The 15,505-nt window shown below is 39.6% G+C and overlaps 1 protein-coding gene across 1 annotated transcript; it reads left to right on the forward strand.

Moving 5' to 3' along the window:
- The first annotated feature begins 6,842 nt into the window (after positions 1-6,842).
- HTR1D (5-hydroxytryptamine receptor 1D) lies at positions 6,843-7,964 on the forward strand. Its single transcript, XM_040422253.1, has one exon. The coding sequence runs from the start codon at positions 6,843-6,845 to the stop codon at positions 7,962-7,964; it is 1,122 nt and encodes a 373-aa protein (XP_040278187.1).
- The last annotated feature ends 7,541 nt before the right edge of the window (positions 7,965-15,505 follow it).

Genomic DNA, 15,505 nt, shown 5'->3' on the forward strand with positions numbered 1-15,505 from the left:
TGCTGTGGGATGCGACTAAGAAAATTTCAGGAAAGACCAACTAGAGCAGCTGAACTTTATTTGGGGTTAATCAGAGGCACTTTAAATGATGGCAGGTGTATGCTGACTTCTATTTAACATGATTTTGAATGTGATTGCTTAATTCTGAACACAGCTACATCCCCAAGTATAAGAGGGTGTGCACACTTATGAAACCACATTATTTTGGTTTTCTTCCCTCCACCTAAAATATTTCAGTTTGTTTTTCAATTGAGTGGTACAGTTTATAGGTCACATTAAAGGTGGAAAAAGTTCTGAAATGATTTATCTTTGTCTCATTTTTTTACAGCACAGAAACCTGATATTTTAACAGGGGTGTGTAGACTTTTTATATCCACTATATATATATATATATATATATATATATATATATATACAGTACAGACCAAAAGTTTGGACACACCTTCTCATTCAAAGAGTTTTCTTTATTTTCATGACTATGAAAATTGTAGATTCACACTGAAGGCATCAAAACTATGAATTAACACATGTGGAATTATATACATAACAAACAAGTGTGAAACAACTGAAAATATGTCATATTCTAGGTTCTTTAAAGTAGCCACCTTTTGCTTTGATTACTGCTTTGCACACTCTTCGCATTCTCTTGATGAGCTTCAAGAGGTAGTCCCCTGAAATGGTTTTCACTTCACAGGTGTGCCCTGTCAGGTTTAATAAGTGGGATTTCTTGCCTTATAAATGGGGTTGGGACCATCAATGGCATTGAGGAGAAGTCAGGTGGATACACAGCTGATAGTCCTACTGAATAGACTGTTAGAATTTGTATTATGGCAAGAAAAAAGCAGCTAAGTAAAGAAAAACTAGTGGCCATCATTACTTTAAGAAATTAAGGTCAGTCAGTCAGCCGAAAAATTGGGAAAACTTTGAAAGTAAGGGCTATTTGACCATGAAGGAGAGTGATGGGGTGCTGTGCCAGATGACGTGGCCTCCACAGTCACCGGACCTGAACCCAATCGAGATGGTTTGGGGTGAGCTGGACCGCAGAGTGAAGGCAAAACGGCCAACAAGTGCTAAGCATCTCTGGGAACTCCTTCAAGACTGTTGGAAGACCATTTCAGGGGACTACCTCTTGAAGCTCATCAAGAGAATGCCAAGAGTGTGCAAAGCAGTAATCAAAGCAAAAGGTGGCTACTTTGAAGAACCTAGAATATGACATATTTTCAGTTGTTTCACACTTGTTTGTTATGTATATAATTCCACATGTGTTAATTCATAGTTTTGATGCCTTCATAGTCATGAAAATAAAGAAAACTCTTTGAATGAGGTGTGTCCAAACTTTTGGTCTGTACTGTATATACAATATGGAAAAATCCAAGGCAGCACAAACCGTAGCCAAAGTCAGGAGTGCCCGCAGTTTAAACGCGACCCACCGTCTAGACATACAAAGAAGAAGACTGCAGCACTTCCAGTAGATTAAAAAAATGTGAAGTCCTTTATTCACCCATGAGATGTTTCAGTCCACTTTCTGGGACCGTTCTCAAGTCTTCTTCTTTGTATATATATATATATATATATATATACACAGAATGGAGTGCAAACGACTTTTGCCTTTATCTGGATTAGAGAGATTTTTGGACCGGAATCAGGTGATTTGCACCCTGTGTATCTAAAGTATACTTGTGCTACTAACCATTTTTATATAGCTTCTTTATGCATTCTCCCTAACTGTAAAGATAATCTGTTCTGTTTATTATAGATGTGCATTTGTAAATGAAAAAGATTGTAAAATTCTAGTTAAATTTTAGCTAGATCAAACAGCAACATATTTCTACCTCAATACCAGTAATTATATAGTCAATGAGGAGACCAACAAGGCCAATTCAGACAGCACTGTTTAAAAGCATAGGATACAAAAATAATGAAAATCATTTCTATCTTTTTTCTGGTTGGGTGCTTAGTACGGCTGGCCCGCGGTGCAACACAGCAGTTCACAATCTTACAGTGCTCTATATTATTCCCCTTCCCATAACTAGTCCAGTAGCACGTGCCCGATTATTGCTCCTGAGCAAAACACTGAACTGGATAGAGTGTTTATCAGCTCTCAAATGTGCAATGTCCCTTTTAGTAATGGAAACCGCAGAAATAGACGGCAAATCTCCAATCCAAACAAGCTTTTATTCGCACATAGTGCATGAGACAGTACATACAATCTTGATACAGTAACGTTTCGGCTACATCTTTAGCCTTTGTCGAGCTAATACAGAAGTGTATAGACTGGATATATAAAGGGCTATAAACACCTCCCCCAATTGCAATTAACCAGTCAAACATCTAATTAGATATGTCTAAAACCTGTGTCTCATAATTCAATAAACACATATCACATGGGTCACATAGCACACAACAGTTTCATAGACCCACAATACCTTATAGAAGTGGCTGCAGCTGGATTCACCCCCATGATGACGGAGATCACTAACATGGTGATTTAGATTGCTCTCCTGGCGTGTACCTGGATCCAATGTGCATGTCCATCCAAGTCCCTCTCACATGTCCGTCCATGTGATGTTATTCACTATGATGCGGAACAGCACCGTGATCGGAATGCCGGTCACGTGATCCCGTTCCAGCTCCCTTGCAAAATCTCTCCGGCAAATCTGCATGGGGAGCGTCCAACGCTGCTATGGAAACCAGAAATTTAGCGAATCCATCAGCCAAACCAGTATCCCAAAGGACCCTCAGTGTCTCCACAATGTCATATTCACTCACTGTAATCAACCATCCAAAAGGGAGAATCCAGGTGCAATCGAACTGTTGCTTACAAGACAAAAAAAATAATAGACACATTAAAACCACTACAAATCTACAAGATCATTACTATACAATCAGATGACTAACATAAGAAGGCTAAAAGTTACTTGATACCACATATATTGAATTCTAAATTCAACCCATATGGTTGCAACGCTTTTAAGGTAAAAATCCATTTCAGTTTTTTTTTCCGGAGTATCATTTCTTTGTCCCCACCTCTCCTTAGTGTCCCTACAGAGTCAATTACTCTAAATCTAAGTTGGTTAACCGTATGCCCACACTCAACAAAATGCTTAGCTACTGTTCGAATAAAAGCTTGTTTGGATTGGAGATGCTGCCATCTATAGTCAGGTCCATAAATATTGGGACATTGACACAATTCTAAAATTTTTGGCTCTATACACCACCACAATGGATTTAAAATGAAACGAACAAGATTTGCTTTAACTGAAGACTGTCAGCTTTAATTTGAGGGTATTTACATCCAAATTAGGTGAACGGTGTAGGAATTACAACAGTTTGCATATGTGCCTCCCACTTGTTAACGGTCCAAAAGTAATGGGACAGAATAATAATCCTAAATCAAACTTTCACTTTTTAATACTTGGTTGCAAATCCTTTGCAGTCAATTACAGCCTGAAGTCTGGAATGCATAGACATCACCAGACGCTGGGTTTCATCCCTGGTGATGCTCTGCCAGGCCTCTACTGCAACTATCTTCAGTTCCTGCTTGTTCTTGGGGCATTTTCCCTTCAGTGTTGTCTTCAGCAAGTGGAATGCATGCTCAATCGGATTCAGGTCAGGTGATTGACTTGGCCATTGCATAACATTCCACTTCTTTCCCTTAAAAAACTATTTGGTTGCTTTTGCAGTATGCTTTGGGTCATTTTCCATCTGCACTGTGAAGCGCCGCCCAATGAGTTCTGAAGCATTTGGCTGAATATGAGCATATAATATTGCCCGAAACCCTTCAGAATTCATCCTGCTGCTTTTGTCAGCAGTCACATCATCAATAAATACAAGAGAACCAGTTCCATTTGCAGCCATACATGCCCACGCCATGACACTACCACCACCATGCTTCAATGATGAGGTGGTATGCTTAGGATCATGAGCAGTTCCTTTCCTTCTCCATACTCTACTCTTCCCATCACTCTGGTACAAGTTGATCTTGGTCTCATCTGTCCATAGGATGTTGTTCCACAATTGTGAAGGCTTTTTTAGATGTCGTTTGGCAAACTGTAATCTGGCCTTCCTGTTATTGAGGCTCACCAATGGTTTACATCTTGTGGTGAACCCTCTGTATTCACTCTGGTGAAGTCTTTTCTTGATTGTTGACTTTGACACAAATACACCTACCTCCTGGAGAGTGTTCTTGAACTGGCCAACTGATGTTAAGGGAGTTTTCTTCACCAGGGAAATAATTCTTCGGTCATCCACCACAGTTGTATTCCGTGGTCTTCCGGGTCTTTTGGTGTTGCTGAGCTCACCGTTGTGTTCCTTCTTTTTAAGAATGTTCCAAACAGTTTTTTTGGCCATGCCTTATGTTTTTGCTATATCTCTGATGGGTTTGTTTTGTTTTTTCAGTTAAATGATGGCTTGCTTCACTGATAGTGACATCTCTTTGGATCTCATCTTGAGAGATGACAGCAACAGATTCCAAATGCAAATATCACACTTGAAATGAACTCTGGACCTTTTATCTGTTCATTGTAATTGAGATAATGAGGGAATAACACACACCTGGCCATGGAACAGCTGAGAAGCCAATTGTCCCATTACTTTTGGTCCCTTAACAAGTGGTAGGCACATATGCAAACTGTTGTAATTCCTACACCGTTCACCTTATTTGGATGTAAATACCCTCAAATTAAAGCTGACAGTCTGCAGTTAAAGCACATCTTGTTCATTTCATTTCAAATCCATTGGGGTGGTGTATATAGCCAAAATTGCTAGAATTGTGTCAATGTCCCAATATTTATGGACCTGACTGTATTTCTGCGATTTACATTGTCTTTAACCCCCATGGATCTGGGACATTGGACTGGCTGATGCATTCCTGATATCCTTACCAGAAGGTACTGCAGTGCTGCTCTACAATATATTGTGTCTACCTTTGAGTTTAATGGAGTCCTTGTAGTACAGTAGCAACACAAAGCAGAGACCCTAACTAACTAACTACAGGCCTGGTCTAAGTCTCTAGGAGCCAAACTGCAGTGAGATGCGTGCACTATCTTACAGACAGGTCTGCTCTTTATCCACTGATGTCTTTGAACCAAACAACCAGTCTCTCCAGCAAACATGAGGTCCCGCAGAGTATGCAGCTTTTGTTCCTTAGCTCTTGTCAGCCTTCCTGGAAACAATCCTTCTTTTCCTGGACAGGATCTGGGTCTTGAACAATGATCAACTTCACTCAGCTGCAGCTGTGGTCACTGATGGGGTCCTCTTTCTCCTGGATCCATCAGTTTGTCTGCTCACACACAGCTCCTCAGCTCTCAGCTCCCAAGATGGCTGCAGCTTCTTCTAGCAAGTTCTCAAAACCACACCTCTCATGAATATGGAAATATATATACTGTCATTCAGCTGTGCATGGGAAACAGCAGCATCTTGTGGCCAAACAGCAGAACGTCAGTCCAGAACATTTAATTTAATACACACACAAACAGTGTTCAAACAATTGGAGCTGTTTCTCAATCTAACATATGTATGCAATGTTATGTATGTATTTTAGCCCAGCTTGGATTTGGTTGTGCCCGCAATGCAGTTGGTACTACCAACAACCTTGGTTCAAACATGTGGAAACAAGGTTAGGGACAGCTTTCTGTCAATAGAAAAAAATAAAAATGTAACAATGTTAATTAGCAATAATCCTCAAGATAGGTCATCAATATCAGATCTGTGGGGATCAAACTCTCTGCACCGCTGCCTCTCAGCTGTTTGAAGCGACTGGGTAGGCCTCTTTATTGTTTATATTGGTTGTCTACGTGCAGGCCACCTGCTAGAGGTTCCTTAGGATAGTACATCAATAACAGATATCATATCTGCTACAAAATGTATGGACCTATTCCTAGTAAACACTCAATTGGCTGCAGTGCTCATTGAAGTGCCATAACCTCCTTCAGTTGGCTGAGCAGTGGGGATGATGGGAGTCTAACATCCTCCAATTTGCTATTGATGGCCTATCCAAACAATAGACTTTGAATATCAAATTCCCACAAAACCCCTTAAAAAAGCATTAAAAGGTGATTTCTCAAATGTACTATCTAATTGCTGAATGGAAATTATGCCACAATCAGCTTATCGGTTGGAATGCTGGAGGTTGCCCGCAACTGATCTGATAGTATATCCTAAAGATAGGCCATCAATATCAACACTAAGGAATTTTTTTTAATATATTTTTTTATATAGTATTTGCGATTTTATTTAAATCAAATCACATTTGCCTTTATTTTATTTATTTTTTTTACTCTTCTTTTTTAGGGTGCAGAACCAGAATTTCTTCAAGGTCCCTTCAAGCCTGTCTCAAAAATGCAAATGTTCATTGAAATCTCTTAAAAATATTTATGGATTCTAATTAAATTAAATCTGGAAAACCATCAATGATTATATACTTTGAAGTCACCTTGGATCAACATGAACCAAATAAGAAGTTTGCAAAATCAGGCCAAATAACATTTGAAGAGGAAGAAGTTCAAAGAGAAGTTTTGAAAAAGCATTATCGTTTAACATCAGCCAATTCTCTGATGAGATATTTGTACTCAATACATATTACATGAAAATTACAAACCTGCCAAAGTTTCAAGATTAAATATCATTTTAAATGTAATATATATTTACAAGAAAAAGCATAAATGTATAACGTGCCAAAGAAAAATTATAAATAACTCAATTTTTTTTTTTTTTTTAGAATAATGTTTCTATGAAGGGTGAACTGAGAGATTTTTAAAATTGGTACATGGGTAAGGAAGATACAGTATAAACAAATAAAGAGACTATGAATTAGGATTAAATTAGTAACTGTTAATTAAAAAATGAATTTTTATAACCAGTCATTAGTCCTGAAACTTGACATCCTGTCGGAGCACTTATTAAATTCCTCTGGAACTAAGATGGAATGGGATGAAATTACAGTGTTGGGGGTAAAAGTTACAGTTTCCATCTTTTTATCATTGTTAACTTTAGCTACTCTTCTCTCTAATATTTTTGTAATTATTACTATATATATGACCCGCAAGCTTCATACTCCTGCAAATTACTTAATTGGTTCATTGGCTTTTACGGATTTATTGGTATCTATTTTGGTAATGCCTATTAGTATTGTATACACTGTAAATCACTCATGGACATTTGGACAGATCATTTGTGATATCTGGTTGTTGTCAGATATAACATGTTGTACAGCTTCAATACTTCATCTTTGCGTTATCGCCTTAGATAGATATTGGGCCATCACAGATGCACTAGAGTACTCTAAACATCGTACAGCAGGAAGAGCTGCTGCTATGATATCTGTTGTATGGGTAATATCCATATGTATCTCCATGCCACCACTCTTTTGGAGACAAGCCAAAGCTCAAGAAGAACTAACTGACTGTTCTGTAAATACAGACCAAATCTCCTATACCATCTACTCAACCTGTGGAGCATTCTATATACCAACAATGTTGCTTATTATACTGTATGGGAGAATATATGTAGCAGCACGAACTAGAATTCTAAGACCACCATCTATTTATGGAAAGAGGTTCACTACTGCTCAGTTAATCACTGGATCAACCGGGTCATCCTTTTGTGCAGTCAATGCTGCTCATCCCCTGACTGGAGGAACTCCAATATGTATAAATCACATCAAGATAAAACTTGCACACAGTGTTCTCGAAAGGAAACGATTGTCTGTAGCCAGGGAAAGGAAAGCCACAAAAACCCTAGGAATTATTCTTGGAGCCTTCATAGTATGCTGGTTGCCATTCTTCGTAGTGTCCCTTGTCTTGCCCATCTGCAGAGATGCTTGCTGGTTCCATCCTTTATTGTTTGACTTCTTTACTTGGTTGGGATATTTTAACTCTCTCATCAACCCTGTGATATATACAGCTTTTAATGAAGATTTCAAACAAGCCTTCGAAAAGCTGATAAGATTCAAAAAAATTACTTAAGAATTACTGTGAGTGTTGATGCTCAAGTAGAGCTACACAAAAATATAAAGACTACATTTTTGTTCATCCACTCTGATGGGGATGTTATTAAGACTCAAACTGCAAGTTAATACAGACAAACATGTCATGAATGTATATTTATTTGTAACCAATCGTCCTAAATAAAAGTCATTTATTTTACCATAAACAAAAAAAGGTCAAGGAAGGTCAATAATTTCAAAGAACTTTTCTTTGAAAATTATATAGTAGCAAGATGGACTATAACATTTGGCATGTGTATGATCTGTGAAAGATGATGTGCCATATGCAGCAAGGAGTCTCCATGATAATCTGTTAAAGTCCTGGTTGGAAAAAAAAACACTGCCCCTACTTTTAAAGTACCACATAATCTCTACCTCCTGCTCTCTCTCAGCTTCGATCGTGAATGGCTGCAGTGGTCACATCTCCATTCCTAAAGAAAGCAGGAAGTAGAGACCCAGGAAGTACCATAACTGGAATGGTGGTGGATTGGTAACGTTTCACTTCTTTTATTATTTTCGAAGATTCTAAGCTGTTTTCTAAATATTTATTCCAGCTAAACAACTCGAGTAAAATGAAGCATTACATAGCATTCACTGAAATTGATTTCAGTTGATATAAGAGGTCCTCTGGTTTAGAGATTCACATGAACCATGTGATGGCCATAGCTAATAAAGGTGGAGTTTAGATTTCAGATTGTTTTGACAAACAGACAATCCCTTCAAACCAATCTGTTACATTTAATTTCAGAGTTTATATATCTTCACCTGTTCTATATTGGGATTTAGGGAAAAAGGCTTTAATTACCAACAAATCACAATAAATTATACTAACACATCCCTATATATATTGTCACTATGTAATTTCATGTGTGTTGAAAGTTTTCAAGACATGTACAATAGGCTTCTTCAAGGCTTTTCATAAAAATCGAAAATTATGCATTCTTTAAATGAAAATATTTGAAATTATGAAATATGCCTGATTTGACTCCAAATAGGTAGTTTCTCAGCATATTTGATCATTCTAAACTGCTGGGGAGAGGGATACACTCTTACTTTTTTGTGGAGTATTTTTTATTAGTTGTAGTTTGAATATGAACTTCTATTCTTCCAGATTCTCCTTGCGAGTGCCCAGGGAGGAATTTCATTGTGTAGTCCTCTGCTCTCTGCATTGAGATGTTTCACAGGCCCTCTCCTCTGCTCTGAGCAACAGGCATACTGTAGCACCTAGCTAGGAGACCACTACAGCTTTCACTCATAGCAGAGGGGAGCAGCTGTGAAGCAGTGCAATGCAGAAAGCACAGAGCCTTTTACCATGCTAATTTTTATAGGAAACAAGCTTCGCTAGAGAGGTTGTGCAATATAGTAAATGTTATAGACAAATACAAACTGCTGCCATTCCTCTCTTGAACCCATGCAAATCATCTCATGTCGAGCAAACCAGAGATTCCTCTAAAAGGAAAAAGTATATGTATAACTCTTAAACACAGATTGCGAAGAAGAAAATTGCAATTGCACTTTATATGACAAAGACAAACAATATATCAGTATTTTACTTTCCTTTTGTTTTATAGCAGAGAATGTATGATTTAAAAAAAAAATTTGAATAAATGCTTTATTTAACTTCTAAGTTTCATTAATATAATCTACGCAATTCTTAATAACTACAGTGGCTATAAAAAGTCTACACACCCTTGTTAAAATGTCAGGTTTCTGTGATGTAAAAAAATGAGACAAAGATAAATAATTTCAGAACTTTTTCCACTTTTAATGTGACCTATAAACTGTACAACTAAATTGAAAAACAAACTGAATTTTTTTAGGTAGAGGGAAGAAAAATAATATGGTTGCATAAGTGTGCAAACCCTTAAACTAATACTTTGTAGAAGCACCTTTTGATTTTATTACAGCACTCAGTCTTTTTGGGTATGAGTCTATCAGCATGGCACATTTTGACTTGGCAAGATTTGCCCACTCTTCTTTGCAAAAACACTCCAAATCTGTCAGACTGCGAGGGCATATCCTGTGCACAGCCCTCTTCAGATCACCCCACAGATTTTCAATCGGATTCAGGTCTGGTCTCTGGCTGGGCCATTCCAAAACTTTAATCTTCTTCTGGTGAAGCCATTCCTTTGTTGATTTGGATGTATGATTTGGGTCGTTGTCATGCTGAAAGATGAAGTTCCTCTTCATGTTCAGCTTTCTAGCAGAAGCCTGAAGGTTTTGTGCCAATGTTGACTGGTATTTGGAATTGTTCATAATTCCCTCTAGCTTAACTAAGGCCCCAGTTCCAGCTGAAGAAAAACAGCCTCAATGCATAATGCTGCCACCACCATGCTTTACTGTGGGTATGGTGTTCTTTTGGTGATGTGCAGTGTTGTTTTTGCGCCAAACATATCTTTTGGAATTATGGCCAAAAAGTTCAACCTTGGTTTCATCAGACCATAACACCTTTTTCCATATGCTTTTGGGAAACTTCAGATGTGTTTTTGCAAAATGCAGCCTTGTTTGGATGTTTTTCTTCGTAAGAAAAGGCTTTCGTCTTGCCACTCTACCCCATAGCCCAGACATATGAAGAATACGGGAGATTGTTGTCACATGTACCACACAGCCAGTACTTGCCAGATATTCCTGCAGCTCCTTTAATGTTGTTGTAGGCCTCTTGGTAGCTTTCCAGACCAGTTTTCTTCTCGTCTTTTCATCAATTTTGGAGGGATGTCCAGTTCTTGGTAATGTCACTGTTGTGCCATATTTTCTCCACTTGATGATGACTGTCTTCACTGTGTTCCATGGTATATCTAATGCCTTGGAAATTCTTTTGTACCCTTCTCCTGACTGATACCTTTTAACAATGAGATCCCTCTGATGCTTTGGAAGATCTCTGTGGACCATGGCTTTTGCTGTGGGATGCGACTAAAAAAAGTTCAGGAAAGACCAACTAGAGCAGCTGAACTTTATTTGGGGTTAATCAGAGGCACTTTAAATGATGGCAGGTTTATGCTGACTCCTATTTAACATGATTTGGAATGTGATTGCTTAATTCTAATCACAGTTACATATAAGAGGGTGTGCACATTTATGCAACCACATTATTTTAGTATATTTTTATTTGTTCCATCCACCTAAAAGATTTCAGTTTGCTTTTCGAATGAGTGGTACAGTTTATAGGTCACATTAAAGGTGGAAAAAGTTGTGAAATGATTTATCCTTGTCTAATTTTTTTACAGCACAGAAACCTGACATTTTAACAGGGGTGTGTAGACTTTTTATATCCACTGTATATGAGTATAATAAAGTTCTACAGCTTTTCAATGTCATTTTGGTGAGGGGGTAATTTATTGTTCTAATGTAATAATGTTTTATGCCATTTATTAGGGCGCATGCACACGACCGCAATCATTCAATCTCATTAAGTGCCTGACTGCAAGCGTTGGTGAGAGCTCCATTTGTACCCTCTAGTTCCCATCCTTTGAACTTTGTATGACAAGGTCACATGTGTCACTGCAGCCAAGGACTGACCTAAGTGGTGAAGTGTCTTAAAATGACACATCACAGCTGGTTAACATGCAGTTTGGGGATGCGTCACTGCTGATGCCAGTCATTGGTTGCAGCGGCGCACATCAACCTCTCTAGAGTTTTACAAAAAGGGTTTTGGAAAAACAGTGAAGGGAGCCAGAACAGAATGGCAGGGAGCAGGTGAGCATACACTTAGTTTTTGTCACAGGTACAGCATGTTGGGGTTGAAATATATTTTTATAAAAAGCTGGGTAAGGTACCGTATTTTTCGCCCTATAAGACGCACCGGCACATAAGACGCACCTAGGTTTTTGAGGAGGAAAATAAGAAAAAAAATATTTTGAACCAAAAGGTGTGCTTTTGGTGGGTTTTGAACTAATTGTGGTCTGTGGATGGCACTGTTATGGGGGATCTGTGGGTGACACTTATGGGGGATCTGTGTGTGACAGTTATGGGGGATCTGTGGGGGACACTTATGGGGGATCTGTGGGGGACACTTATGGGGGATCTGTGGGGGACACTTATGGGGGATTTGTGGGGGACACTTATGGGGGATCTGTGGGGGACACTTATGGGGGATCTGTGGGGGACACTTATGGGGGATCTGTGGGGGACACTTATGGGGGATCTGTGTATGACAGTTATGGGGGAGATCTGTGGATGACACATATATAGCATCTTATGCTATGTGTCATCCACAGATCCCCTCCATAAGTGTCCTTGTAGTGAATGACCCTCAATACACGGGCTGGGGGCTGGCATCTGCTTTTATAATGACAGCGGGGCCCGTGCAGTGACTGTATTCTACTACACGGGCCCCGCTCACTGTATATTATTGTATCTCTAATAGTAAATTGTTATGCATATAATCCCATAATGAGCGCTGTGTATTACTTACAACTACAGTACAAGCGCTCGCCGCTCGGTAGGTAGCAGAGAGGAGGGAGGAGGCAGGCCGGGAGGACGGGCGCTGGCAGTGTGAGTCATATGTCACGCGCCTGCTTCATTCATAAAGTAGGCGGCGCAGGCGCGTGACGTATGACTCACACTGCCAGCGCCCGTCCTCCCAGCCTGCCTCCTCCCTCCTCTCTGCTACCTACCGAGCGGCGAGCGCTTGTACTGTAGTTGTAAGTAATACACAGCGCTCATTATGCGATTATATGCATAACAATTTACTATTAGAGATACAATAATATACAGTGAGCGGGGCCCGTGTAGTAGAATACAGTCACTGCACGGGCCCCGCTGTCATTATAAAAGCAGATGCCAGCCCCCAGTCCCGCCTCCCTCACAGCTGATACACCCGCCGCACGGCATCGCGGCGGGTGTATCATTGAAAACTCGGCAAAATCAGCAGCATTCGCCGTATAAGACGCACTGCTATTTCCCCCCCACTTTTGGGGGGAAAAAGTGCGTCTTATACAGCGAAAAATACGGTATTTAAGGGTGGAAGAGGGAAGGTCATTTGAGCAAAATATCTTGAGATACTGCTATACTCCTTGAATAACTAGGTTGTGTGTACACAATACCCAGGACTGATCGAAGCTACGTGAACTACACATTCATTCTTCATGTGCTTTATTTTGTGCTTGTTTTATTCAGTTATTTATTTTTATTTTTACTTATTTCATGTTGCTTTGTTTATGTTTTTGTGTTATGCGTCTATTTATGCATACTATTTTTTCCTTGGATGCTTATTCTCACTGATGCACATAGTGTATATTTTAAGGTACTTTTTTTTCACCTTAAAGGGAATCTGTCACCTGCTTTAACCATTTTTAGGCTGGCACCATCGCTATGTGGACTAAAGTACCTTTTTTCCAGCAGTCTTCTTTTTACTTGATTTCGTTTTGTAGTTTTGATATAAAAGCGCTTTTTCTGATATGCTAATTAGGGTCCAAGGAGCCCAGAGGGGCGTTTTTTTCCCTCTCCGGAGCCCAGTGACGCCCCCCTGCAGTGCACAGCCCGCCTTAATTTGAATTCCAAGAATGCCTCCTGATCATCAAATAACCTCCCACAGCCCGGCAAATGGTTCCGCCCCCTCCCCACATCATATTCTACCTTATAGAAATGCCCCGTCCTTCTTCCTGTCTGCGGCCCGAAAACTCGCGCAGGCGCAGTACCGCTTGCGGCCTGCGCGATCATCAACGTCCTGAGGGCAACAGCGCTCAGGTCACATCACTGGGCTCGGCGCATGCCCAGTGAGACTTTTGAGGCTGTTGCCCTCAGGAGGTTGATGATCGCACAGACGCAGGCCGCAGGCGGTACTGCGCCTGCGCGAGTTTTCTGGCCGCAGACAGGAAGAAGGACGGGTCATTTCTATAAGGTAGAATATGACGTGGGGAGGGGGCGGAACCATTTGCCGGGCTGTGGGAGGTTATTTGATGATCAGGAGGCATTCTTGGAATTCAAATTAAGGCGGGCTGTGCACAGCAGGGGGGTGTCACTGGGCTCCGGAGAGGGGAAAAAACGCCCCTCTGGGCTCCTTGGACCCTAATTAGCATATCAGAAAAAGCGCTTTTATATCAAAACTACAAAACGAAATCAAGTAAAAAGAAGACTGCTGGAAAAAAGGTACTTTAGTCCACATAGCGATGGTGCCAGCTTAAAAATGGTTAAAGCAGGTGACAGATTCCCTTTAAGGACCAGGCCAATTTTTGCAAATCTGACAAGTGTCACTCTATAATGTAACTTTTGAATGCTTTTCTCAGTCTGTTTTCTTGTGACTAGGGATGAGCGGACCTGCGGAAGTACAGGTTTTGACATGTTCGGCTGAACTTTAGTTCAAAATTTCCAAACAGAAAAACAGGAATCCAGCTTCCAATACAAAACGTGGCAGCTTTTATTAAAGTAGTGCATTAAAAAATAAAAAGGAAGTACATGTCTACGTGTTTCGATCATAGCATACTGATCCTTACTCATGACAAGGGTAGACTACACAGGCTTGGATTTATATAGTGGCCAGCTAAAAGAAATCAGGTGACCACAATTAACCTTAGCCACACCTTCATGCAAATAAAATACAAAGTGTTCGTATGTTACAACATTTCAATAAAAATACATTCATAAATAGTAAAGATTGAATATTTGTCTTATATTCGTCGAAATCGAATATTCGTCATTATTCTATTTATCGCGAATACAATGCGATTTAACCACTTAAGGACCACAGGTTTATACCCCCCTAAAGACCAGGCCCTTTTTTACAAATCGGCACTACACTATTTTCACCGTTTATGGCTCGGTCATGCAACTTACCACCCAAATGAATTTTACCTCCTTTTCTTCTCACTAATAGAGCTTTCATTTGGTGGTATTTCATTGCTGCTGACATTTTTACTTTTTTTGTTATTAATCGAAATTTAACGATTTTTTTGCAAAAAAATGACATTTTTCACTTTCAGTTGTAAAATTTTGCAAAAAAAACGAGATCCATATATAAATTTTGCTCTAAATTTATTGTTCTACATGTCTTTGATAAAAAAAAATGTTTGGGTAAAAAAAAATGGTTTGGGTAAAAGTTATAGCGTTTACAAACTATTGTACAAAAATGTGAATTTCCGCTTTTTGAAGCAGCTCTGACTTTCTGAGCACCTGTCATGTTTCCTGAGGTTCTACAATGGCCAGACAGTACAAACACCCCACAAATGACCCCATTTCGGAAAGTAGACACCCTAAGGTATTCGCTGATGGGCATAGTGAGTTCATAGAACTTTTTATTTTTTGTCACAAGTTAGCGGAAAATGATGATTTTTTTTTTTTCTTACAAAGTCTCATATTCCACTAACTTCTGACAAAAAATAAAAGCTTCCATGAACTCACTATGCCCATCAGCGAATACCTTGGGATGTCTTCTTTCCAAAATGGGGTCACTTGTGGGGTAGTTATACTGCCCTGGCATTCTAGGGGCCCAAATGTGTGGTAAGGAGTTTGAAATCAAATTCTGTAAAAAATGGCTGGTGAAATCCAAAAGGTGCTCTTTGGAATGTGGGCCCCTTTGCCCACCTA

The sequence above is a fragment of the Bufo bufo genome, chromosome 3 (genome assembly GCF_905171765.1).
Source record: "Bufo bufo chromosome 3, aBufBuf1.1, whole genome shotgun sequence".
NCBI classification, from domain to species: domain Eukaryota; kingdom Metazoa; phylum Chordata; class Amphibia; order Anura; family Bufonidae; genus Bufo; species Bufo bufo.